The sequence below is a fragment of the Alligator mississippiensis genome, chromosome 12 (genome assembly GCF_030867095.1).
Source record: "Alligator mississippiensis isolate rAllMis1 chromosome 12, rAllMis1, whole genome shotgun sequence".
In the NCBI taxonomy this organism is placed as follows: Eukaryota; Metazoa; Chordata; order Crocodylia; family Alligatoridae; genus Alligator; species Alligator mississippiensis.
Genome location: NC_081835.1, coordinates 864648 through 890159, shown reverse-complemented (window position 1 = coordinate 890159; position 25512 = coordinate 864648). Strand labels below are relative to the sequence as shown.

At 42.7% G+C, this 25512-nt stretch overlaps 1 protein-coding gene across 8 annotated transcripts in view; it reads right to left on the bottom strand.

Moving 5' to 3' along the window:
• Positions 1 to 396: 396 nt before the first annotated feature.
• PXK (PX domain containing serine/threonine kinase like) overlaps positions 397 to 25512 on the bottom strand; it is a 39752-nt gene continuing 14636 nt past the window's right edge. For 2 of the 8 annotated variants that reach the window (XM_059715815.1, XM_059715817.1), the window contains 15 exons: positions 24109 to 24295; positions 20542 to 20619; positions 20032 to 20105; positions 19504 to 19578; positions 17986 to 18090; positions 17667 to 17768; positions 16574 to 16735; positions 15156 to 15273; positions 14549 to 14627; positions 12405 to 12453; positions 11478 to 11555; positions 10502 to 10588; positions 9885 to 9954; positions 8897 to 8959; positions 397 to 1624 (listed from right to left, as the gene is read on the bottom strand). In XM_059715815.1, coding sequence (XP_059571798.1) covers positions 1419 to 1624; positions 8897 to 8959; positions 9885 to 9954; positions 10502 to 10588; positions 11478 to 11555; positions 12405 to 12453; positions 14549 to 14627; positions 15156 to 15273; positions 16574 to 16735; positions 17667 to 17768; positions 17986 to 18090; positions 19504 to 19578; positions 20032 to 20105; positions 20542 to 20619; positions 24109 to 24295 — 1533 coding nt within the window. In that variant the 3' untranslated portion in view covers positions 397 to 1418. Of the gene's footprint in view, positions 1625 to 5308; positions 5344 to 8896; positions 8960 to 9884; positions 9955 to 10501; positions 10589 to 11477; positions 11556 to 12404; positions 12454 to 14548; positions 14628 to 15155; positions 15274 to 16573; positions 16736 to 17666; positions 17769 to 17985; positions 18091 to 19503; positions 19579 to 20031; positions 20106 to 20541; positions 20620 to 22913; positions 22937 to 24108; positions 24296 to 25433; positions 25503 to 25512 lie in introns of those variants that run through there. The other 6 variants (XM_059715816.1, XM_059715818.1, XM_059715819.1 and 3 more) reach the window with 5 other exon arrangements.

The window sequence follows — 25512 nt, the reverse complement described above, 5'->3', positions numbered from 1 at the left end:
AGGGCTCGGCTCAGCTGCTACAGCTTTTACAGTAGAAGCAATTTTGCTAGTATAGCACACCAGCGTTCTTAAATCCCTCTGCGGATGAACACAGCCAAGGCTAAAGGGAGCCTGCACCTTGGCCTTTTCATAACTGAATGAGCTTGGTACGGGGAGCATCTTAGAGATGCACCTGCAGATATTTGGTCTGCCCAGGCTTGCTTCTGTGGTATCGCCTTAGTGAACTGTTACTCTGCTATTTAAGACCTCAATTTCTACCCTTATGCACAAGGGCAGCTCCTTGTCTCACTCCACTTAGTAATGTCAACATGTCTTAATTTGCATGCAAGCAGAAGCTTGCATTGGCGTTTCTTTGCAAAGTCCGGTCTGCAACAGATCTGAAAGCATCTACCACCATTCTGATTGGAGAAATTCCATTGACATTTATTTTAATAAAAATATGACTGAATATATATCACAAGTTACATGAAACTTTATACACAGACATTCTCTGCATAGTAACAAACACTGATGTACTTGAATTTAAAAATGGATTATCATAATCCTTTAAAGTGCAATTTGTTTACGGTTTTAAGCAAATCTTAGAATAAAGGATCTTTCAAATAAAGATATTAAATTGTAAAATTGTGTTTTGTGATTTTCCCCAAAACCAAAATTAGTTTCATGTGGATGAAAAACTTGGGTGTGTTGAATAACATTCCAGTGCCAAATTAACTCCCTCTTCAATTATTTCTTGAATTAACACACCATTTCCCCTGCAAGTGCAATAGATAGCTAGGAAGAGCAGGTTTGGGGTGGTTAGTTCAAGCACGTGTAATCCTGACCAGCATTCAGGCTACTCTCCAACAGCAAACGTGGAGACAGAATCAAGTCCGCAGTTCCCTCTCCCTCACCTGCGTGCTACACTTTGGATTAAGTGCTTTTTTTAAATGATCTAAACCAAAGTTGCAGATTTGGTGCAGCAAACATTTAATGTGCCAACTATAAGACAATGCTGGAAAGTAACTCAGCACAAACCAAAATTAGATTTGAGCATTTGAAACAAGGGGAAGAGAAGAATCAGATAAAACAAAAATTACTGATTCAACATCGTCAGAGCTGTTCCTAATTTCAGCCTTTAATTTGTTGGTAGAAAAAAAACACAACCTGCTGCACCTCTAGAAACATGCATTTGGCTAAAGACCAGAATTCCTTTACCTGGAATAAAGAAAGTGGATACTTGTCACCAGGGCATGGTAATGCAAGTCAAACGGTGGTGCTGCTAGTTAAAGGAGAGAAATTCCTAGAACAAGCTGAAATGGGTCTGAAGAGACAGCTGCAGAATACCACCCCTTGCTGGTGGCTCAATCATCAAGTGAGAAGGGCATCTGTCCATGGAGAACATGGGAGGGAATCCAATCTTGGCGTAACCAGTAACTTCAACTGATCCTGGGAGCACTGTGGTCACACGTCTCTGTTTTCTTCAAAGTTCCTTTCTGAAACCTTTGAATGGAGCTAAGTAAGGCTCCTCGGCTTGTACTGACGGCAGGCCGAGGGTCAGGCTGTATTGGCACATCTGTATTAGGAGGAGGAGGGGGAGCTGCTGGTGGTGGCAGTGGAGGTGGAGGGGGTATTGACGATGCTCCTGTGGAGTTGAGGAGACAACATGTAAATCAATAAATACATCCACAGAACTTGCTTGCAAAGGCACTGAGCCAGGGACTGCAGCTCCCTTGCCACATTACTAGCCAGTATATTTGGCAGTAATTCTTGAGCATGGGCAGCTGCACACTGTGGAATAGGAGGATCACAGAAACCGAGATAGACCTAGCAGATCTAATCCACCCTCCTGCAAATGCAGGGCACAGGGATCCCCTGTTACACCGAGTCATCCGAGCCATGTCTGAAGACAAGCTCTGGGTGCCCCATTTCTTGGGAACTCAATGAATCATGCGGCTAGGAAATACAAGGAACTGTTATGCACTGGCTGAGAGGAACAAACCAAGGCTCTAAGGTTACAGGCTCTGGCACCAAGTCATACAGGGCACATCTACAGATGTGCCAGACTGTGCAGTCATTTAGTATTTGCTTACACAACTACTGAACGTCTATGCAGTAGCCAACGTTGCTGCAGTCTCGATGCTGCACGGGTTGTTTCCAACACTGCATTGTTGTAGTGACGAGCTATGGCCACGTAGCATCTCATGTAGCTGCGCCCAGTTACCTATTCATAGCTACATCACAATCTCAGGTTCTTAACGGGGTATCAGCTGGCACTGATTGCCAGGGTCCTGTGTATAGACTGATGATACACAGAGGCCAGATAGTTTCTGAAAGCTCACCAACAGTTTTGCAATGAGTGGAAAGGGCACTTCTTGTTAAGTCTTACCCCTGAACCGTGATATCCTCTTAGCTCATCATAGACTCGTAAGGGCTGCGAGTATGAATCACAAATACCACAGGAATGACTCCTTGTGCATTGCAAAACCATGACTTTGGGTAATTCCCTGTTATGTCCTGACTTAGACCTGTCCTCGATTGTCTGAGAGCTGTGCTGCCATCCACTCTACAATATTTTCTATAACGGACATAAATACACAAGTAAATAAGAAGTTCAACTGCGATCCCTAATAGTTCTACCACACACGGCGCCACACAGTCAGATGTGGCATTTCTAGTGCGCCCTCTCTCTCTCAGGTAACAAGATGAGCATTTCAAATATCCAGTTCATATATCCTGCAGAGAATGGAGATGGATAAGGGCTCAGCTGTGTGCTTATTCAATAATATTCAAGTCCTCCATGCAGGTAAGCTTTGACAACGTGTTATCCAGTAACCAGACTGGAAAGCAAGGAATCTGAAGTCAATGGGATCGCATTTATTTTTGCCAGATCTAGCGTATTGGAGGACACTGCTAACAAGAGATGAGAACTGTGCCACTGTCAGAATGAAGGGAAGTGGCCAGGCTAACAGAGCAGTTACCAAGGTTTGCACTGGCAGCAAATGGCTCTAATTAAAAAGACGCAAGGATGCATTTGAGAGGTGTTCAATGAAGTGTCAGGCCTGTGGTTGAGCAACAGAAGCAAGCATAGGGAAGCCATTCTGTTCTCTACTTGCCACATTTCTCCTTGCTGCATGATGATCTTAGATCAACTACTGATGGTGAAAGAAAAACAGGCCGAGTTTGAGAAGGGAAGTGACCTTAGCTCAAATTTCCCTTGTCTTCATTCTGTCGGGCCTTAAAGGCTTTTTTTCTTCCTCATACAGGAAGAAGCCTGGAAAAGAAAGTGCAGATACAAAAAAACCCAATGTGTGACCTGGCCAGTACCTAACTGCATTCATAGCATCATAGTGCTTAGGGTCGGAAGGGACCTAACCACATCATCAGGTCTGACCCCCTGCCCCTGGGCAGGAACGGGTGCCGGGGTCATATCACCCCAGAGCATTCTTGAGGTTTGTGCTCTTCAGCCATTTACGAGGGGAAACGTCCCAGCTACGCACCAGCCAGCACCCAGAGGGGCACAACACCACGTTCCCATAGAAATGCATGACTGTTTCAAGTCTTTGCATTCATCTCCTGCCCCACACAGAAATAGCCAAGCTCAGGGGGAGGACTCCGGCTCTGGGTAAACTGGAACAATTTGACTTTGTTACAGGAGGATTCTTTTAAAATCAACCTGTCTCATAATCAAAGCGCAAGCCAAAAAGGTAGCACAAACTGAAGACAACCAAAAGGTTCACCGTGCAAGTCACTGACTCATCTGAATTGTCCTCCTTATTCAACTCAACCATCCGGGCCCCTTAATCAAAGCTGTCTAGTAAAACATACTGGGGAGTCATCCCAAGCACTGGTCTTTCTAAACTGTCCCGTGCTCACTGGCGATCGACGTTGCGCTGGAAAATACCGTGGAAAGCTACGACAGAAGAAAGAACAACGACTTGGGTAAAACGAGACTGTGCTATGACTGAAGTCACAGCAGAGCACAACAAAGGGACATTGTCCCACATCCTCACTGCTTAACTTGTGAACAGAGCAGCTAGGTATTAATACAGCATGCTATGAAAGTGTTGGGAGCATCTGGTAAGGAAAGGAATAGCTGGAAAAAAGATACAGAAAGCAGAACTAGGACTGAGGTGGCAGGACTAAAGAGGCTAAAAAAGAATTCAGTTGTAGACTGCATCATATGAGCGTCACAGAAAATAAACGGTGGCTTAAATTCTGTACAGGGCTCACTTAGAGCAGTAGCCAGGGACAGAGAAAAGGACACGCTTGATGGGAAAAGGCAGAAAGCCCCCACCAGTCACATGATGATGGATCCCTATATACAGTTAGGCCAAGGCACCGTTGCCCTTGGCGTCTTGCCTGGTTTCTTTTCTCGGAAGAGTTGTGGGGGAGATGACATTTTTTAAATCCTTTGTAGTTAGGTACTATGTAAATAATACCTGGAAATAGAACAGCTAGCAACACTGCTCGAAACATTGGGAAGTTGAGTTTCTCCATTGTGGAGGCACCTTACCAGGTTCAGCAATTGTTCCAAAACCTTCAATCACAACTTAAACTTCACACACGGATGCAGCAGTTGAAATCATTGAAGCCACACCAGAAGATAGCCTATGAGTAGTAAATGCTGCACTTGCCAACGCACATAAAGGTTTGCAACAGCTGTTTCATTTCAATTAGCTCATCAAAAACGGGGACCACCAGCCTGTCCTCCCTCCTCTTCACAGACTCATGCTTTAAAAGGAACCCCTTGCTCATTTAGGTATAACCTCACGGCAGGGGCAGCTACTATTTTTCTTCCATTTGTCCAACAAGGAAAATCCTTCCTAATCTTTTTTGGGGGGGGGAGAAAAAAAAAAAAGAGTGATTTATGCAAGAGTCTGATTTGTGGGTCCCTGTTACCTCTACACACATTGGAAGAAGCTGCTCACAGCCAAATATCTGTTCATTCACAAAGTCACAGGAATAAACACTCAAACAGAACCTTACCAAGGGTTTTTACATGGTTGCTTTTGTTCTGAGGGTGTTAAAGGAACAAAAAGTTTATGAGGTGTTGTAGAAGTTGATGCCCAAATTGAAACAAAATCCTAATAATGGATGTAAAGCGACAGGAACTGTGAAAACTGCACTGAAGTTTGCTCTGTGAGATGCAAACAAGGAAAAGATCACAGTGATATTTTTAAAGATGCCATATTTCATGAAAACAACTCAAAGTAGTTTAAAATCTACTGCTCTTTCAGTCACTTATTGTAGCAGAAGTTCAAAGCTGTCTTTCATTTCCCAGACAGAAACAGAGCATCTTTAAAGAGAAAAATCAATGTTAGCTTACTTTTCTGAAAATTCGCGTTCAAAATGATGCATGCTCTATTGAAGACAGCAGAGAGAGAGAGAGAGGACAAGTTATTATTCTGACTGTAGTATCATTCAGTCACACAGTAATTAAAAACAGACACTGCTAGCTGTGCAGTTATCTAGGTTACACAATGGTTAGTCGTTTTACTACTCCCATAAACATTTTTCTCTGAACAACAATGTACTGGGTTTGAGCTCTTTGCATAAAAGGCAAACCAAGTCAGTCAAGTTACGGTGCACATAATACAATGAACCACATTCTTGCACACTCATAATCTTACGTACTGGTTAAACATATGCTTCTAAAAGCAAAACACACACACATTCATTCAGATGTCAAGCTTTGTGGGTCTTGAAAGCACTTTCAGTTAGTGAAGGTACATTTTCCTTTGTACAACTTTAGTGCTGAATGACTCTGAAGAATAACCACAGAACACAAAATCCATTCATTTGACAGTGTGTAACAATTCTCATGTGATTCCTGTCTACATTTATTGACTTTTCATCCTGAAGCACTTGCATTGTGCAGGTGAACTTTCAGAAGGAAAATGTTTTGTTCATACATGCCAGTTGGCTTACAGAAACCTCCTTTGTGGGCAAATCCAATCCCTCCACTCCATTCTCACGTTAGCACAAAATAAACTGTTGAACTAATAACTTTACATGGGGAAGATGGACCAAGCAGTCATCTTTCAGCCCTTAGTGCTTTCACAGAAGAGCTTGCTTATTAATAAATGCTTGCCAGGACCAGCAGGGAGGGAAGGAGGATTCTCACATTCCTTTTTATAATGTCTTCCAGCCCATCTGGCCCCACTTACAGTTCCTGACCCCACACACACAAAAATGAATGGATTTGTAAAGTGACTGCAGAATTAATGTTGTTTAAAGGTTGAACATGCAACAGGAAGTGACTTAAATCCTCAGACAGAGCTCAGACCCACAGGAAGCTGTATGATTTCATAGACATTAGTTCATTACAAGATGAGAATCAGCATTCGCCACCATGTAAATCTAAGCAAAAGGATCCCAGGAAGATGTTTCTATTTGGTAGTGAAGCAGTAAGTAATTTGCAAAATAAGTTAGACTTCCCCTGTTGGCACAACGCTAGTTAGCCAGGTGTGATTTCCTCGTGTGCATTGCTGGAACAATCGCAGGCAGGAGGCTCATGTTATATTGCTTAGATCAGTGGCATGGAATGGCTCCTGCTCCCTGAGCAGGTGAGCACCCAAGCTTACCAAAAGCACATGGACAGGCAGCAGTTTTTACAGATACTCATGCATACATCTTTGACATGGGCTTTCCACACAAAAAGCACTCAAAGGCAAACGCAAGAGGGCCATGAATATAGCCAGAGTGAAGCCATTTAAAAAGAACCAAAACATTTGTTTGCAATACTTGTCACTGTTTGCTGGTGTCCTCAGCTCTGGCACTATTAAAACCAGGAAACAGACAGCCTGGCCTTCCCTATCTAGGGCCGGACTCCTTTCTTTATCCTTCGTAATGCCACAAGGTCAGGCCCTCCCAATCTACAATCCAATACAGCATCACTGTATGCTTCTTCTCTTCTAGATCAGACCGTTCTAACAGCAGATGTTCCCAGTCCACTAAATAATCAACTAGAAGTGTGTAAGAGGCGGCAGTCTTGAGACAAGGCTCTGATGTGCTAATGCAATTTAATTGCTCACAGCAGGGCACCACTAAAATGCTAATCGTGATCACCCACTGCTCCAATCAGCTACTTCTCCAAGCTCAATCCTGAATGTCATGGTCTTCCTCCCAGAAGGTCTAATGCAGCACTCCAGCTCTGAGTCGTGTCTTAAACTTACCTATTCAGCCTGAGCCCTGAAACTGAAACAGAACTGTATGGGCTAACTACTGTCGACTGAAAGAAAATACCTAGGGGTGGGTGTTTATCCAATTACAAAAGGTTCCAAAAGCCCTTAGTTCTTGAACCAAATTTAGCTGCAGAATTTAACTGTAATTTAATTTCATTTAATTGTAGAAATCTAACTTAACGTGCTGAGCAACTCCACTGTGCAAGCAAGGGGCATGGCAATGGTGGGGGCAGGGCAGGGGGTGATACTGCTGTCAGATGCCCTCCTCCCCACTGTGGGGTAGGTGTATCCCATCACCACAACGCGAGGCATTGCCTTGAGACTACACTGCCCAACACAGACAAACGGGATCCTGATAAGAAGCCTAGAGCTGAATGGACTTCATACCCTCCGCCAGGCACCTCAGCGAGGTAGAACCATTACAAGAATGCAGATGAGACGCTGAAGCAGAAAGCAGAAGTTCTTGATAAAAAACAGCCCCAGGCTTCCCTTTCTAGCTACCGCTGGAAGCAGTACTACTACACAGTCACCCCTATTCATGCAAGATCAGATGAGTTAATGGCTTCTCAGATGCAGTAAGTCCCAACAGAATACATTTTTAGATGGTGGCAACACTCAGAAGCCTTCACACGCAGCGACACAGCGTTACCAGCCACGTCACAATACTTTGTCAGGAGCACGTGCATGGATCACACAGCAGACTAGCCCACTATTGAGCAGACAGGCATGAGGCAGCATCAACAGGATGAGTCGCGTCATGTAACAGACGTTCTCTGAACATGGCATGAAATGTTCTTGCAGACTGCACAAGTGTCAGGCCACATCTGCACTGCCTCTGGACCACACTAGGGAGCACCAGCAAGCCATGGCACAGCCCTGGGACAGGCAGCGTAGCCATGAGACAGCACCAAGACAGAGAGCTTATGGGTTGCTATCAACGGAACAGGAGGCTTCTCTTACAGGAGAGAAGAGTTCAATCATTATCAACCTATCCTGAGCTCGAGTGAGACCGTACTAATTATTGCATATATTGCTGCATGATGTAGAAGGCCATTAAGAATGACCAGCTAACTAACAAACACCACCAGACTGGACCACTTCCCTACCATTTCATGGCTCTTAGACAGAGGGCTTTTAAATATCTTCTAAATAGCAGGGTACTCATTCCTGAAATCAGGTGGACTAGTCACTATAGCCTAATTTTCGCTGAACGCTTTTCCCCCTGGCAGCACATCATGTTAGCAGTCTGTTAATGCTGCTCCTGAATGACCCTATAAATGCAGATTTGACTATTAACCTGGATATACAAAGACAGCACAGGAGACTGCTGAACCACAGAACAGCACTGGGGATGCACAGAATGGAACATCACAGGGCAAAGCCTATTGTGACATAATGGAAAGCCCAGAGGACATTCACAAAGTAACAGTGCAGGAAGCATTAGGGCAAAACAGACTGAAGCAAGCATATATACCATGTGAGTGGATTATATGCAGGAGTATTACAGGCAAACCTGTTAAAACAAGAAGTCTTGTATATCACAAGGCTATGATACTCAAAAGAATCCAGCTGCCTGCACTTTTGTTGCTCCAAGGTGAAGTCAGGTGAATATTGTATTAGGGCCGCCTCTTGCCCCCCACACTGTCATCCTTTCCCTTCCCTGAAGAACAACTACCACAGGGACAAAATGGAACAAGAGACAGACAAGCACTTCCGTAGCTGCGACTTACCTGCCGTCGAGGGTGGAGTGGGAGATGACGGAGATGTTAACGGGGAGCTCGCCCCAGAGCCTGCTGAACAAGACAACAAGAGAGCAACTCAAGCTTCACTTCTGGTTACTCAACATACAGCAGGTCTTTGAAAACAGCCTCCTTTTACTGCCTGCTGAACCAATGTTGCCTCAGATAGCAAGGCATGAATGGTAGCAGAATCAGACCCTCTCTGAGCAGAAACACTTCGTAGGGCAAAACCCTACAGCAGGACAAGCCCCGCACAAATGAATCACTCTGGGCAGAACTCCCCAGAAAGGACCAGTTCTTTTCAGAAGTGGTCAGGCTGAGGCATTTCTAGGTCCAAGTTCTGCAGTCCTTGAGACACATGCGCTGCCTGGCTGCAGCTCTGACCACATCTCTCCTTCTACGAGAGACATTTTCAGTTCATTTGCGTCAGCATCACAAGTTATGTTGACAACTGACTGTTTCCTGACAGGCTGCGTTCTGGAAGCATTTGATACAGACACTTAACTAACTGCCTTGCAAGGGGAAAAAAAGAAAAACAGCCTGAACAACTACATTGTTCAGTAAGGTGAAACTTCCCCACAAACAGTCATCTGCAGAACTGGACAGCAACGCGGTTAACTTTTTAGCAGGTCATCAATTTGTCTGTGTAACTTCTTACTGAGGAATACAAACTGCCATGGGGATGAAGTTTCAAAGGGGTTGAATGGGTGCTATTATAAAGAGAGATCCTTCCATCAGAGGGTCAAACACCACTCTGAGATAGTTACTTAAGTGAAAACCTAACTAGCGACTACATTTTTTAGCACATAACTTGATCTTAACAAATAACGAAGACAAGGATCAGCTTTTTCATACACCAATCTTACTCTAAGGTATACAATTCACTGAGATTCTGGACCTAACCAGCAAATGATCTAGTTCAGAAAGAAGACCAAGACTTTGAAGTAAGTGTGGTAAAACAGGTTTTTTCTGCAGTTACCTGAATTATTTGAGTTGCTGTATTTTGCTGAATGTTCTTCCCCGCTTTCAAAGGTTGAGCGTTTTGACTTCTTGAATCAAGCAGAAAAAAGAAGACAAGAGATCATTCTCCACCACTGTTATTCAAGGACCACCTATGTTTTACTCCCACCCCTTCCATAAAGGATTCCCTAACATCACAAGCCATACACCAACTTGACATCAGGCAAGAAATCCCATTTCGGAAGTATATCCCCAGCAGTGACTTTATGGCCATATCATCTGCCAAGTTCATGATGCCCACCTTAATCAAAGTGCATCCAAGCAGGCTGTTCTGTGAACTCTGTGAATTCATACAGCCAATTCTCAGAGAGGTTTATTTGGCTCACTCAGGGTTATAGCCAAGTCAACTAATTATCAACACTTAAATGTTGTTTTGCAGCACATCACCTGACCGCACAAATTAAAGCGCTCGGAGAATAGCCAGCATGTCCTGAGGCTGTGTGCATGGGCATGCATGCATGTGCATAAATTCCTGCAACACTTCTCTCATGACCTTCGCATGCACAGCACCCTCTTCCTCCAGAATGCGCGCACACTTCTGCATGCAAGAAACTTGTTCTGAAAGATCCCGCTAACCTTTCGTGCCAAGATCTTCCGCCTCTTTTTTTCTTCTTCAGAACCATGGTGAGACTGAGCCCGGGTCAGTCTTCGGTGCTGGTGAATCTTCAGAAGGGGAGAGACCAAAGACAAGCTATATAAAAGTCAAAATCTTTACTTTTGATCTCAGAGGGAGAGCATTCCCTTAGGCTTAGAGAAAGTTCTCAATGTTTTTTAAAATACTCAAAATTTCTTCATTAATGGTCTAGAGATACCATCTGCCCTGGTCCCTGCAACACAGTTAGAGTTATAATGTCTCAGAGCTTGACTGGAGCCACTATGTCTTTGGAGCCACTGCTAAAGACAATGAGCGCTTCAGACATACAACAGCTGTAACATCAAAAGATTACTGGATATATTCTGAAGTGGGTGGGATCAGAGAGTCAAGTCTCCTGCAACTACATACATTTTAACACCACTATTGTTCTTCCTAAGGATTGGAAAGTTTAGCCTCCCAAAAATAAGTGTTCAGAGGGCTTGCACTACTGACATTTTTTCAGCTAGAGGGGCCTGAAACAAGCACAAAGACACCAGCTTTACTGAAACTGGGGAAGCTTTTGTTCCAAGTCTGAAGGGGGGAGAGGGGGGGCATTCCCTAAAATGGACTGTGGAAAAAAGCCCAGGTTTTAAGAGGACCAAGGCTTTGCATCCAGACTTTATGACTCAGACTCACCCAGGCATTTCAACAGCCTCTTGATGTCTACTAAGACATAATTTATGTAACCAATATATTATAGACTATTGATTGCAACTAGTGCATTTGTCAAGAACAAGCACTTGTCAATAAGAACACGCCATAAAGAAAATAAGAGGGCTGTACTTCCAAAGTTTCTTCCAGTGTTGTAAACATTTGTTTTCAAACTTTTTTTTTCATTTTAAAAACTTTTTGTTGTTGTTGAAATAATCGGAGGAGAAAATAATGATGTGACAACCAGACAACACATGGAAAAATTACCAATTTCTGTTCTTCAGTTAGTCTCTTTTCTATGCATTCCTTGGCAATTTTCAATGCCTCTCTTAACTTAGTGGGAATCTGGTAAATGAGAAAAATAAAAAGATCATGGTAGGGAACATGCAAACCAAAATTTATTCTAGAGCTTCACTATTAGATACCCACTTCTAATCTGAAGAATGTATTGATCTGTGATGAGGCTCTAATATTAGTGGAAAACATGGAATTACTGCAAGCAACCTGCCCTCCAAATATAGTGGAGGTCCAACAATGAGGACAGAACATTATGGACAATGGGTGAGGCGCTCGAGTGTGCAGTCTAACAGCTGCTGACTGGCCTGTGGAGTGGTGGATAGGCGACAGAGTGGTTCTACCAATTCTCACAGGTGGGTTTCAGTCACTGTTAGCAAGAACACTTACCCAGCAAGAGCTGCACGCAAAAGCACTCAAGTCATTTGGCAGGGTCAGGCTCTGAAGTGTGACAGCACGTACTGAGCCAGGTGGAAATGTTTATGAAGAAAAATGAGGCTACACAATTCTTGCCTGGTGTTTACAAGCACCTTGGCCAAGTCAGCATGGAATAACTGCTGAACTCAGTGCTGTGTAGCCTCAGCAGCAGCCATAGCCCTTCCCCCCAAAAGCCTCTGCTTTGCTTGTTCCACCCTCCCTGGAAAGGAGCAGCAGCTGCCATCTCCTTCCCAGGACCCCTGAAGAGACGGGTCTGTGGGACACTGCCCTGGAGGACCCCTGCGAGCATGCTCTCTTGCGCAGTGCTGCCTCTCAGGACCCAACGTAGCCAAGCACCCTCTCCCACACCTCACATTCGCTAGTCCCTGCCCCTTTTGGCTGGCTGGAGTCAACACCCAAGGCTAGCCAGCTAAACATGCTCTTAGCAATGATCCAGGACATGCTGATGTCAGTCAATTTTACCTTGAACTGTGGCTTTTCAGAATTTGTTAGTAGAACGTCACTGAATAATCTGAAAGAATACGTTAAGATCAGTACACTCTTTCCAAGAGCGGTAGGGACAGGAAAAGGATTACCTCTCCCTCACCTGCTACTACTTATATTTGTGCTGATATCTATATGTTGCCTTCTCGTCCTGAAAGCTTGCACTCTACAAACAGCAGTAACCCACCCAAGAGGGAAACGTCATCACTCTTGATGTGAAGCCAGCAAGACTGAACAGTTGCAGGAAAGCACCTGAAGAAATGGTCTACACCAGGGGCAGGCAACTTGCGGCATGTGCGCCAAGTGGCGCAGGCACCCTCTGGGCGAGTCGCATGGCAGATCAGGGAGGGGACGGGCAGTACAGCAGCAGATCAGACAGAAAGTAGAACATGAACCAGCAAACTGGGTAGGGGGCAGGGAGCAGAAAGGGAAGCATAGCAGGTAAGGGAAGGGGATCAGAGTGGCACACAGAGAGGGTACGGGGCTAGTTAGTGGCACTCCTGCCAAAAAAGACCACCACTAGTCTACACAATGGAAAGACAGGTCATTTTGGTAGGTAGGGATTGGTAGGTATTGGCATAAAATGCTCTGTGTTCTTTAATAAGCAACAAAGGGCTTTTGCTTCTCATGCCACCCAAAAAAACAGCCCCTCTTCCTGAGAAACAGTTCTCACGTTATCCAATTATTACAGATTATTCAAAATAATAATGCGCTTGGAAAGTATCTGAGCAAAACCAGACATTGCTACGTGGCTGGACTCTAACCAACCCTCCAACTGAAGCAACAGAATAAGGAAACCAGGTGCTCTCAGATCCACTCCCTCCCCTCAGCGAGAGGAGCAACAGTACACGTGGTTAACCCTCTCCCTTCAGAACAAGGTTGAAGGACACTAAAAGCAGCGGTGATCTGAAGTCTGAAGTGGAGCTGCCACCACTTTTCTATATCCTCTCTCGGTTTTGGAAGACTTTCTAGAAACCTCTCCAGGAGTCACAATTCAGCTTCCCACAACCAATAAATGGTTTAGAGCTTCCACCTTACACACATGCACCCACACCCACGCAACTACTGCCAACTGTCCCAAGTTTACGATAGCAATAGAGCTGATCTAAATTCCCCAATCCAGACACCTAGCAACAGCAGCAGGTAGAAAATTCAGACAGAAGTGAGATTAAGGTCGTAAAGGACTTTTAAAAAATGGTTTGCAGATCTCTTTCTTCTCCCCTCGCCCACGTTTAATTATGTGCCCTTGCAAAGTTAAATGGATTTGTTCTATGGAACGTACTTTGACACAGAATAAACATTGGATTGGCGCACACATATGCCTTGAACATGCACATAAAATGAATGTGAAAGGAATGAAGCATAAAATAGTACGCTTCAGTTCAGGCTGGACATGAATCATCTTCTCTAAACGCATAACCTCCAAATGCTCAAATTTCCTGTTATCACATTTATTTACTGCTTAATACCTCCCTCTGCCTCAGAGAAAAGAAAAAGGAGGGGGGAGAGACATGACTTTATTAGTTCCATCCAGAGAATAGGGAACTTCACATCACGTCCCCAAGGAGGGCAGATGATATACCCTGACACTCGCCTGTCATTTTAAGGACTGAAGTTACATTTTCCCCCACACCTTATTTGGAACACTGCTGTCGAGCACAACAACAAAATCCATTTTGCAAATCACATCTCAGGCTACCAGAAAAAAAATCTAATTTCAAAACTTCTGGAAAGGGAACAAGCAACCAAAAAATCTGTTAAGGTTAGGCATCTGAAAAGCATCCTCCCAAAACTGGTACATGCATTTGGAAGTGTGGTGTCTACATCCATTTAAATAACCAAAGCAATATATTCAAATCCGTGCAGGTAAATGCACTTACACTAGGATATACCAAGGGGTAAACCAGCCAAAGAAACATCAGTCGTATTTTACAAGTGATGTAGATCAAGTAGATCAAGTAAAGCATGATCACAAATGGCTTCATTCTGGATATGTTATCCCCTTCTCCCCCTTCCCCAAAGTGACAAGGAAATGTTCATTATCTACAGTGAGAGTGAAGAAATTGCTTTGCCCACGTTAACACTGCTATAAGGATTACAAAAACAAGACAATGAGGACTTACGGCATCTGTAAGAGCCGGGAGGCTGTTGGCATGCCATTCTTCATGGCGTCACATGACAGTATGGATTCCAACACAGACACTTAAAGAACAAAGAGAAAAAGACTGCACATTTTTATACTGCTTGAACACACCAGTAGACCATTTCCCCGCTCAATTTAGGAATTATCAACTACTGCAGTGATGAATCTAGGGCATGTACACATACTTCAAGTGTGTTTAATATTAAAGTTTCACCTTTACAGATGTAATTTTTAATCAGATGACTAATGACTGTGCAGTTACTAAGGTAAGGACTGATAAATATGATTTACTCTCTCTTTTTTTTTTTTTTTTTGGAAGGGGGGTGGGAGAAAAGAATCCATCCTTTGTGATAAAGGAACCTCTCAGTAAAGAAACAAGCAAATAGCATACATTTTTACTGGAGTTGCTCAATTTAATAAACAGTTTAACTACCCAGCCATCAAATTCACATTCTAAAAGCACAGGACATTTTGGGTAGGTTTCTACTGCATTCTAATATGATATGACCTTTTGGTTTGATTAAAAGGAAAGGCAGGTAAGAAACATTTGTAAGCAAAGGACAAGAATTCAACAACAGCGTACTGACCAACAGACAGCGATGGGGCAGGAGGGAAGCTGTCCACCGGAATCGAATCTGGAGGCCTCCCATAAGTCATTTCATACAGTAAGTGACCAAAGCAATGAACGTCAATGCTTTCTAGCGTCTGCAGAAGAAGAAACAGCTCATTAAGACCAACACACTACGCACAGCAATATTCTCAAATCTATCTAACTCATGAGAGGAAGAGTGTGGTCTTATGCTGAAGACACTACCTTTGGGCTCTGGCAATTTGGGTTCAATTCCCAACTGTCATAGACTCTTTGTGTAACCCTGTCCTAGTCACTTCCCTTAGTACCTCCACTCCCCCATCTGATGGATGGGGACGACTACGCCCTTCTCCTCAGCCTTTGTCTTTTACAACTTGGAAGGCCTAGTTATCAGATCACATGTACAAAGTGCACTCAGGCTGAATGCACACACTATTGTAATACAACTCGAATAACTCCCATAAACAAGTATCCACCTGACACTTTTCATGCAATTAACATTACAGATTAATTATTGACCAAATGTAGTCTTGCCAGCACAATCTTTATTTCTACAAAATATTCAAGGAGCATTCTTCAAAACCTTATTCTGAAGTGAAATATTTCCCTACCGCATCTAACGGTAGATAGCAAGGTTTAATGAAGCAGCACTAATTGACACTGATTTCCAGCCAGAGGACAAGCAGACAAAAACAAAAGTCCCCCCAGAAGACCATTGTTTGTACAAAACACCAGCGCAGATTGAGTAGATTTGGGTGTCTAGCACAGAGAGTTAAACGTTAAAAGGGGACAGTTGCCAGGTTGGGAACTGCATTTTGAAGTAGACAGAAGTAGGTTCACTTATCAGCCAAGGCATCAGTAAATGTTGATGGCAATGATAGATTTGGACTAACCAGGTACTTTCTGTCATTTCTTTACAATGCAGTAAACCTCCTTAACAAGGTCAGCACCTGCTGTCCCGTGTGATCCCATCTGGGATTTATTATAGCCAACACTTGCAGGCAAGACAAGACACAGGCTAAGACCCTACAGTGCAACGAGGTAGATTTGCCAAGAGAGGTGGTGGCATTAAATGTAGTATCTTTTGTAGAAACACAGCAAACTGCCTGTGGTAAAGAGACGAGTATGAACTGGGGAAAGCTAGAATTCTATATAATGCCTCCAGCCTACTTATCTCTGAGGAAGAAAAAAATCCCCATTTCATTCCAGAGATCGAGTTTAAATCTAGCACACTCCTACTGAAGATGCACTTTCCAGAACAGCGCTATTATTAAAACAATATTGTTAGGGTTGATAGACTAAGTTGTTTTTGGTTTGTTTGTTTTTTGTCTAGCACAGTCTGTCTTACTATCACATCTGTGACAAATTTTCACACACAAAATATCAACTCAAGCCTTTATTTTTTAAATAACTTACATTAATTTTCCGAAACTGTGAAAAATATGATCGATAAAATGATGGAAGTCCTAGCAAGGCATTCTCTAGATCTAGTAATTTGCATGTATCACCATCCAACATCACATTGGCAGAGTGAAGATGGCCATACGGAAATCCTTTTTCATGCAAGAATTTTAATACCTAAACAAATAGAGAAAGGGGAAAAAAGGTGTCAACGCAAGGAAGTCTGTTTGGGCAGAGCTTGGAAAGGCATGACACTTATTTAAAAGAGAGTGCACTGGACATATAAGCTCTCCAGCATCTGGAGCTTTAAGTTTCAGCCATTCAGCTCCCATCTTCATCCACAAGAACTGTCCTGCAGGATGCTCACGTGCTCTTTTTCCATGTCCCCAGGAGAGGGCCCTAAAGAACTGAAGCAAATTTGAACTCTTTTCCCACAGTCCTCTACCCCCGTTTCCCAGAAACCTCCATTTCTGGACATCAAACAAGAAACAGCAGGCTAAATGGAGGGTACTAAGGATAAGAGGACACAGGAAGTGTTTTTATTTAAAACTAGCTAACTTCTTTTTTCACTGAACAAAGTGTTTAGGTTAGGTATTTTCTGAAGTCTGCAAAACATTTTCTGATGTCAGCTGTGGCAAGCGTACGATTTAAAGAAAACACTGTCAATTTTAATGGATTAAAAAAGTTTGGAAAAAAAAAAAAATCAACTTCCTGATTCTGTACCCATTTTAAGCAGTAGAATGGTAATAAGGGTCTCCTCTCTTCTCCCCCCGCACCCAATCAATAAATGTTTCTACACCCACACCGAGTGAGCAAGTCCCCATCACAGGAAGTGGTTTCATACAGGCAGATCCTGGCACTTCTGCAGAGTTCCAGTTACATCACTGAGGGCTTGATGGGAGTGTTTTATTGCAGAAGGGGGGCCATATAGTGGAACTAAAAGCACGCACAGTGCTGTCACATGCACAAAATCAAACTAGCTAAAAAGGGGGAACGATGCTAACTTCTTGCAGTTACAACAATCTTAGGTATAAAATGCACAAGGACATTTTCAAGGTGATAGCCTCCCTTTCAATGCAAGGATAGTTTAACATTAAAAGCCATATACCTCTAGTATTTGTCTCCCAAATGTTTTTATTTGCTGAAGTTCAAGACCTTGGATTTTTTTGGGATTACAGTACTTTTTCAGGAATGGCTCTTTTGGTTTTGCCTATAAAAGAAATACATAGTTTGAATGAACATTAAAAAAAATGTTACCTTTAGTATGTTAACTATGAAAGAAACTGAATCATCTTGATTTATTCAACTGTATATGATAAAAAAGGTATTTTTACCGTTATAAGATATATTCTATTGACTACAAAGTAGCCAAACATGGCATAATATTTTCCAAAATTTAAGCTAACTGAAGTATAAAACTACCTTACCTTATAAATAAGGTCTTTTAGCGTTCCTTTCTCATTGAATGGTCTGATTACCAGCGCAGAGGATTCATTGGCTGTAGCAAAAGTGACCTTGTAAATGTAAGGGTGCTGTCAAGACAAGAGGCCATTATTAACATTTAGCTACCTAATTTACAGCAAATTCACTTTTCTCACTCAATTCACGCAGCAGAGTACAGATACCCTGAAGTAATATCAGGTTTTTAATTATTTGTTCAAAGTGACAAACCAGTTTTTGTTAGTGACATCACTTCACATTACCAAGTATCCAGACTTAAGGCTATCTGTAAAACTACCATTGCAGGAGCTTTATCTGACTTCCATCAAAATCAACAAGACTTTTACTACACGGTTCAGTGAGGGCTGAATTAGGCTCCTGTTTTGTAATCCAAAATGAGAGATGCACATAAAACACTCCTGAAGAGAGCAGAGGATTTTGCAATCTCTTCTCTTCCCTTCCCGCAACCCCTCTCCCCCCCATGAGTGCCCAAATGTGCTGTGTGTGGCCGTCTTGCTGATCTCTGATCAGATTCATAGCTTCCTGCTTAAAAGGTAATATAGACTCAGTCCTGTAAACACTTTTTCAAGTGAGCAACCTTACTGCAAGTACTGAGGGACTGTATGGTATGAAGATATCCTTGGTTGGGCATATGAGGCAGAAGAATTCTAAAAAACTGAATGGTGATTTCATAGCATCTTCAGAAGTTTCTGCAGTAATTCTGTGCAAGTGGGGGCTATTTATTTCCTGCAGCAACTTGTTTCAAGTTTCACGTGGGTTTTCCACTCCCAATTTCAAAAGGTTGAAAATGTGGCCATAAGATTAGCCTCAAACTGACACAGCAAGAGCAAGGCCTCAGCAGGGGTGCATTTCTTAGCTAACAACTCCACTAAACGTGTCTGTTTGCAAGTTCCAGGACTGCACACAGATGTTTAATAGTTTCAGAACATCCCTCCCCAGCTGGTTCTCACACGCTTAGCAGAGTCCTAAAGCTGCGACTCCTACTGAAGCAGAAAATACAGCTTTGTATTCAGACGAACCTGCTTGCTGGATCCACCCTGCAGCAGTCCCTGTAACACAGGGTGCTATCAATACTGCCTCCCACTGCATCTCCAGATTCTAAAGAAAGTTTTTCGCACGTCCTAATGCAAACATTACACAGATATGCACTGCAGCCTTAAGACACCTCCGATGCAGGCATAAACAATTATATTTAGGCAGCATGAAAATCTTGAAGTTTTACAATCAGATCTGCCATTAACTCCCAGTATCTGTCCACAATACTGTAAGAGAAAAGTACCATCATCTGCCATAGCTTTGAAATTCCTGGCATTACTTTCTAGGAAAGATAACATTATCTTACAAAAGTGTGGGAGGCTTAATTAGGGTCTGAACAGCTACAGTGCAACATACTTTTCTGTTAGACTGCATGCACTTGCAGGATTAACCCTTGTCAGGGATCATTTTGATTGGCACACTGTAGAAGTCACCAAGGTAATACTCACAGAGCAAGCAGAAAGAAGTTTCACAGCACATTGCAACTCTTTGTCAGACAAGAATTTATCAGGGCCTAGGTCAGCCTAGAAGTAAATACAAAGGCAAAATCAGAGAGGCATCAGCTCTATTCCACAAAGAAAAAAGATGACTAATAAAGGATTGATTAATAAAGTCACTGAAATGCTGCTTCTGCAAAAGTTACCCCTAGAGAGTAGTTAAGGGCAATGCTAACATGAGGTAACTCTGCATGCATCCTGAAAAGAAACAAATCTTTAAGTAATTTAGCACAGCTAACTAACTTAGTTTGCACAGCAACAACTGAACCCTTCAAAAGGCCAGACTCCCAAGTCTACCTGCTTCTGCTTTTCACATATAGAACCTGACACAATGATACACAGCCAGGCATCCCTAAAAGTACTAAAGATGAACTTAACACAGTTTATGGCTTGGTTGGGGGACAAGCAACAGATTTCTTTGCCTTATCCTTTTTTAGCTGTCTTAAGAACCTGAAAGGAGGAAACAATCTGCACGCATACCCAGTTTAACATTAGTCGCTCCTTTGGTTGATTCTTAATCTTCATTAAGAAATATTTCTTACGTATTCTCCAGCCTAGAAATAAACAGTCAGCACAGTTTCATTAGAACAGCCACTGAATCACAGAAGTGGTTACAAGTTAAGTTTCTACGTATTATTTTTTAAAGAAAAAAAAAGTCTTCTGATCTGCCTAGGTATGTCTCTCAGTAAAGTAGCCACCAATGCACAAAAATTAAGACAAAATAGAAAGTTACATCAATTACTTAAACCCTCTCTGCTTGATATCATTATGGAAACATGACATCCTCCATCAGGTTCACCTGTATAAATACTAGCAACATTGTGGCAAGTTAGAAAAAACCCACTGCCTTCATGATTTTCCAGTTAAATGGAAGGATACCTATGAAATATGTAAGGAGAGAGAGCTGACAAGCATTCTCTCCCCAAGGAATGGCGACATGGCAACAATATATTCCCCCTTTGCTACAGGCACAAGCTACTGATTTCTTACCTATATCTTTCAGTGGTTCTACCACCTCCCACTTTGGCTCTGACCGGAAGAACATTGAAACATGCTGTAAGGCAATTTCTGTAAAGAAATATTTGAAAGTCTGTTAACTGCACACACATTACTGAATGCTCACGGCCAGAAGCGAGCCTGCAGGGATTCAGGCTTCGCTTCATTCATGACAAGGCAGCACTTGGTAAATATACAGATCAAGTCACCAAAGATGATTAAAAAGCATTCAAGCCCCTTGCTATGAAACAGTCCAGGTCCCCAAGGAAAACAGTGCAAACCATCTGGCTTAGAAAAACTTGGCTCATTAACTTTGCATTAGGTCTGTGCTAGAAGCGAACCTGAGCTGCATCCCCAGTCCAAACACACACAGGTTTAGAACTAGCAAAGTTCAAAACCAAATCAAAAGCTCACAGCGAGGATTCCCCACAGCTGGGCTGCATCACACCATGTCAAGAAAGAGCTCTGCTGTTTGTTCCTAAGGCACTATGTAAGGTCTCCCTAATTTCTGTTTATTCGCTCATTGTTATATGCAAACTATTCACTGTTAGTTCCACTACAGTGAAGTCTGACTAGGTCAAAGGCACTCACTTTTCCTAGACATTCCACTATCAGTATCCAGCACGTAACTCTGAAAGAATGAGATCCTTCCAGATGGCTGGAGGCAGACAGCATTCTCCCACAGCTGGAAACACAGTTCTGCCAAGAGCTCACAAGGCAACTGCAGTGCAACTGGTGGGCTGGAGGATAGTGTGCCAGCAATGAAACTTCTCCAGTATCACTGAGCTTGACAGAAACCAACAGCATAAGCACATAAGAATGTCCTGTATTTGATCTGACCCACTCTCCTAGCATGGCTAGAACAGTGTGTGGAAGCGTGTTGGGGAAAGGGAGAAACAGTGCAAGTCGTTTGTTCATTAGTCCAATAGCATGAACCAGGGCTGTCCAACTAGCAGCCTGTGGGCTACATGCAGCCCACAAGGGGTTTAAATACCACCCCCCAGGCTCCCACCAGGCCACCACTACCCTTATTGCTCAGGCTGCGTTAGCAGCCAGGGTCTCAGCACCCCCCTCCACTTTGGCATCTGTTGTAACATGAAGTTAGCCAGCCTGGGCACAACACGACCAGTCTGGCCACAACTCTGAGCACTGACTTGAGCGTATAAAATTCTGTTGGCATTTGCCATAACAGCAATCTTCATGAACTCATTTGGAACCAATATGGATGCAACAGTATTTACAAAATCTCCACTGTCTGTATTACTAATGGTTTCAGGTCTCTTCCACAACTTACCATAACTGGTGAGCAGAGTGTTTAAGGACAGTTCTTTGCAGCTGAGATGCAGCAGATTCTAGGGTACTTCACAACAGGAGAGCAAGGACACAGATGGAACACATGCAATAAACTTCTGATTTGCCATGCTGGGCTTTTCTGAAAATACGGTTTGCACTTTGCAGTTCATAGGGGAGGCAACTCTATATCTTCTGAGGGAGGTATGGATATTCAATTTATTCATGGGTTAAAGCTACTAGACTGAAGAGTTTAAAAGTTCATTTTCAGGGGTGCAGGAGGCTCCCCTTTTACATGGGTACTGGAAGTCTTATATGTTTGGGTTCTCACACTGTGAACTGCTGCTTACCAGAGAGAGTGCCAGCTGACCACCACCCGCTTCTCACTACAATCCTGAGGACCTCCTTCAGCACCCTTCACACCCACCTCACTGCAATGAAGCTAACTACAAATAAGTAAGGGGTGACAGAGGAAAGAAAAAAAAAAATCACTGGTAAGGCAGTATTTAATATACATTCAGCTGTTTTTACTGCAAGTCAGAGACAAAGAGAGGACCTAGAATTATCTAGATTAAGAGCACTCTGTAAACAACCAGCAAGAGCTCTATGGACCCATCTGTGAGCTGCTTTTATTGTATTTTAGTGTTTCTGTATTTTGGGTTGCACAAACTGTTTTCAGTCATTCAGATCAGCAGAGTTCCTGGTCTCCCACTACAGAAGTTTCACCACCATTTGATTTCATTTGGACAGTTTAAAAAGTCAAAATTTTTCAAGTTTGGGCAGTCTCCATGACATTACATTTTCCCTCCTCTTCTCCTTGCTTGGTAGACGGGGAAGGATGGAAGGAACACAAAAGTCAAGAAATAATAGGGAAAATGAGAAGGGTTGGTCCATAATCAGGAAATGAGCAAGCTCCCAGAATGATGTCAGCGTGATTAGTTATTTATTAGGTCTGGTATTGCTCAACATCTACATCATTAATGATTTAGATGCCAGGATCAAGTGCAGATGACACCGTCACTTGCAAATCAAGGGTAATGATTCTTCCACTTCATTCGGCACCAGTGAGGCCTCACCTGCAGTGCTGTGTCCAGTTTTGGGCCTCGTACTTCAAGAAGGATGTAGACGAGACTTACAAAGAAAGGCTGAAAGAACTAGGGTTTATTAAGCCTAGAGAACAAAAGACAGAGGGGGGATTAGATCACAGTCTTCATGTACTTGCAGAGTGATAAAGAGGGTGAAGATGGGCTTTTCTTTGTGGCCATAGGAAGCAGGAAACAGGAGCAATGGCCTCAGGATGCAGCAGGGGAAATTTAGGTTGGAGATTAGGAAGAAGACATTTCTGACTATGAGGCTGAGCTGGCATTGGAACAGGCTGCCTAGAGAGGCTGTGGAATTTCCAACCTTTTCAAAAGCAGGTTAGACAGACCCTTGGCAGGGATGGTTTAGTCAGGGATAATCCTGCCTTGAGCAGGAGGCTGGACTAAATGACTACTGTGATCCCTTCCAGCCCTACCGTCCTACGATCCTATGAATAGCAGTATTAAAGACAGACTTATTCTTTACATTTTTCTACCCACCAGTTTAAATTTTGCTCCTACCACCTTTACTCAAGATACACAATCAAAGGATTTCACATGCGTCCAACAGGAGCTGAGACATGGCCAATACATCTACCCAATACTTTACAAACAAATCAGTTAGCAACTATGTGAAGAGCAGAAGTCTGATAACGGAGAATTTGTTTGCCAGATCAGAACCCAGTGGCTGAAAGCTGAAGCTAGACTAATTCAGAGTAGAAATTGTTAATCATGAGGGTAATTAACCACTAGAACAATTTACCAGTGGCTATGATGGATTCTTCCTGACTGAAAATTTTTAATCTAACATTTCAGGATGTTTCTTCAACAGCTATACTTTGGTTCACCCAATAATTATTTTAGGGAAACCCTACAGCCTGCATAATACACAATGTCAGAATACATGATCACAACGAATCTGACTTTATCATCTCTGAACCATGAAAAAGGGAGTCCTCATTTGCTGTCTAACAATATGCAGTACAGTGAGACTTTTTCATCTTCCCCCACACTCCAGTAAACAGCCAGTCCTTTCAAGCACCAACTCTCCCTTTTACTACAAATGAGCCACAAAAAGTAATGGGACATGTGCTAAATGAGATTAGTCTTTTTCTGGGGTCTGTGACAAATTTCATCTGTGTTCTGTAAACAGTGGTCTTTCGTAAATGCCATTTAAAAATATTTCACTTACCAGTATAGTTTACAGAATAGTTGTTTGGGTCCAGGAATTTCTTTACCAGTTCACAGTTAGACAGTATGTGATTGGTAGTGATTACATCAAGATAGCTCTGGAGTCCTTTCTGTCTTTCAGCTATGAATTCACGCTCCATATTTCCAATCAACTTCTTGGGAGGCAGAGGTAGACTTAGAGCTGATATCTGAGAGAGAAAACAAAAATAGTATCATAACATATCTTCTTGAAATGTTTAATAGGAATAAATGCTTATGCCACAGAACACAGTTCTGTGCTGTTCTAATAGCCAGATGATTTTTCAAAATTATATGCATTTATAAGGACTTATGTTGGCATTTTATTTGTGTTAAATTCTAAGTTTGTATAGGACTAAACAGTCTGAGATGTAGTCTCATCTCTGCATGTAAAAATTTGGAATTATAACTGTACTGAAACTACAAGGGTATTTAACTGCATGTCCCACACTAGCAAAATAAGAATATTGCACTGTGTTTTCTCAATCCCAAAGCAATCTGAAAATATGAGACTGTTAAACTCTTACAGTGTTTACCCACCATAAAATGTTCATGTCATGGTTTCATCACAGCACAAACCAATCTTGCATGCCTACATCTGCTCCTTATGAACTTTCTTCGTTCCTATATAAGTTTGCATGGATTGTTAATAGTTTCTTTTGCACCCACTGCCCTTATTGGCAATTTTAAAGAAGCTGACGTTAAGGGTTTTTAAATGCAGCTTCAATTACACTAGATAACCTTCAGTTCTTAAGCTAAATCTATTATCATGTGATATTATACAAGCATAATCTAGCACAGCTGAAGTGGCCCCATTTGAAAGTGGGACAACGCAATCTCTAGGTGTTGCAAGGCTTTAGTTAATGTTTGAGAATTACACAGAAATCGGATGAAAGACGTGGCAGAAATGCAAAGGGTTATGAAACAAACACACGCCACAGAACACGGCTGGGAAGACGAAACAAAACCAAGTAGGCTGCTCATAGGGTGCGGCATGTGCATATATTGGGTCAGGTGTATTACCACAAAATATATTTTTACTTTTTTCAACATATCCCAGCTGAGCAGAGAAGAGTAGCTGCCTCACGTGTCCTGAGCCCCTGGAAGGAGAGAGACTTAGAGGTGTGCTGCAGAAAAGGAAAGTCTGTGCAAACGACAGCTTGATTTCTAAAGAGAGCTGTTTGGCCATTTGGAGGGCAGGGACTTTTGGGAGTTCCACCTTCCTCACTTCTCACTTTCATCAGTGGGAGACCAAAAAAAGGAACTGTTCAAAAAAAGAAACTGTCACTTTGTGACAATACCTCCCACCTTTCCTTCCTCTTCCTCCTCACGTCCCTCCTCCCAGGCTCCGAGCATGAATCACAGGCTGACAAAACACTGGTATGAA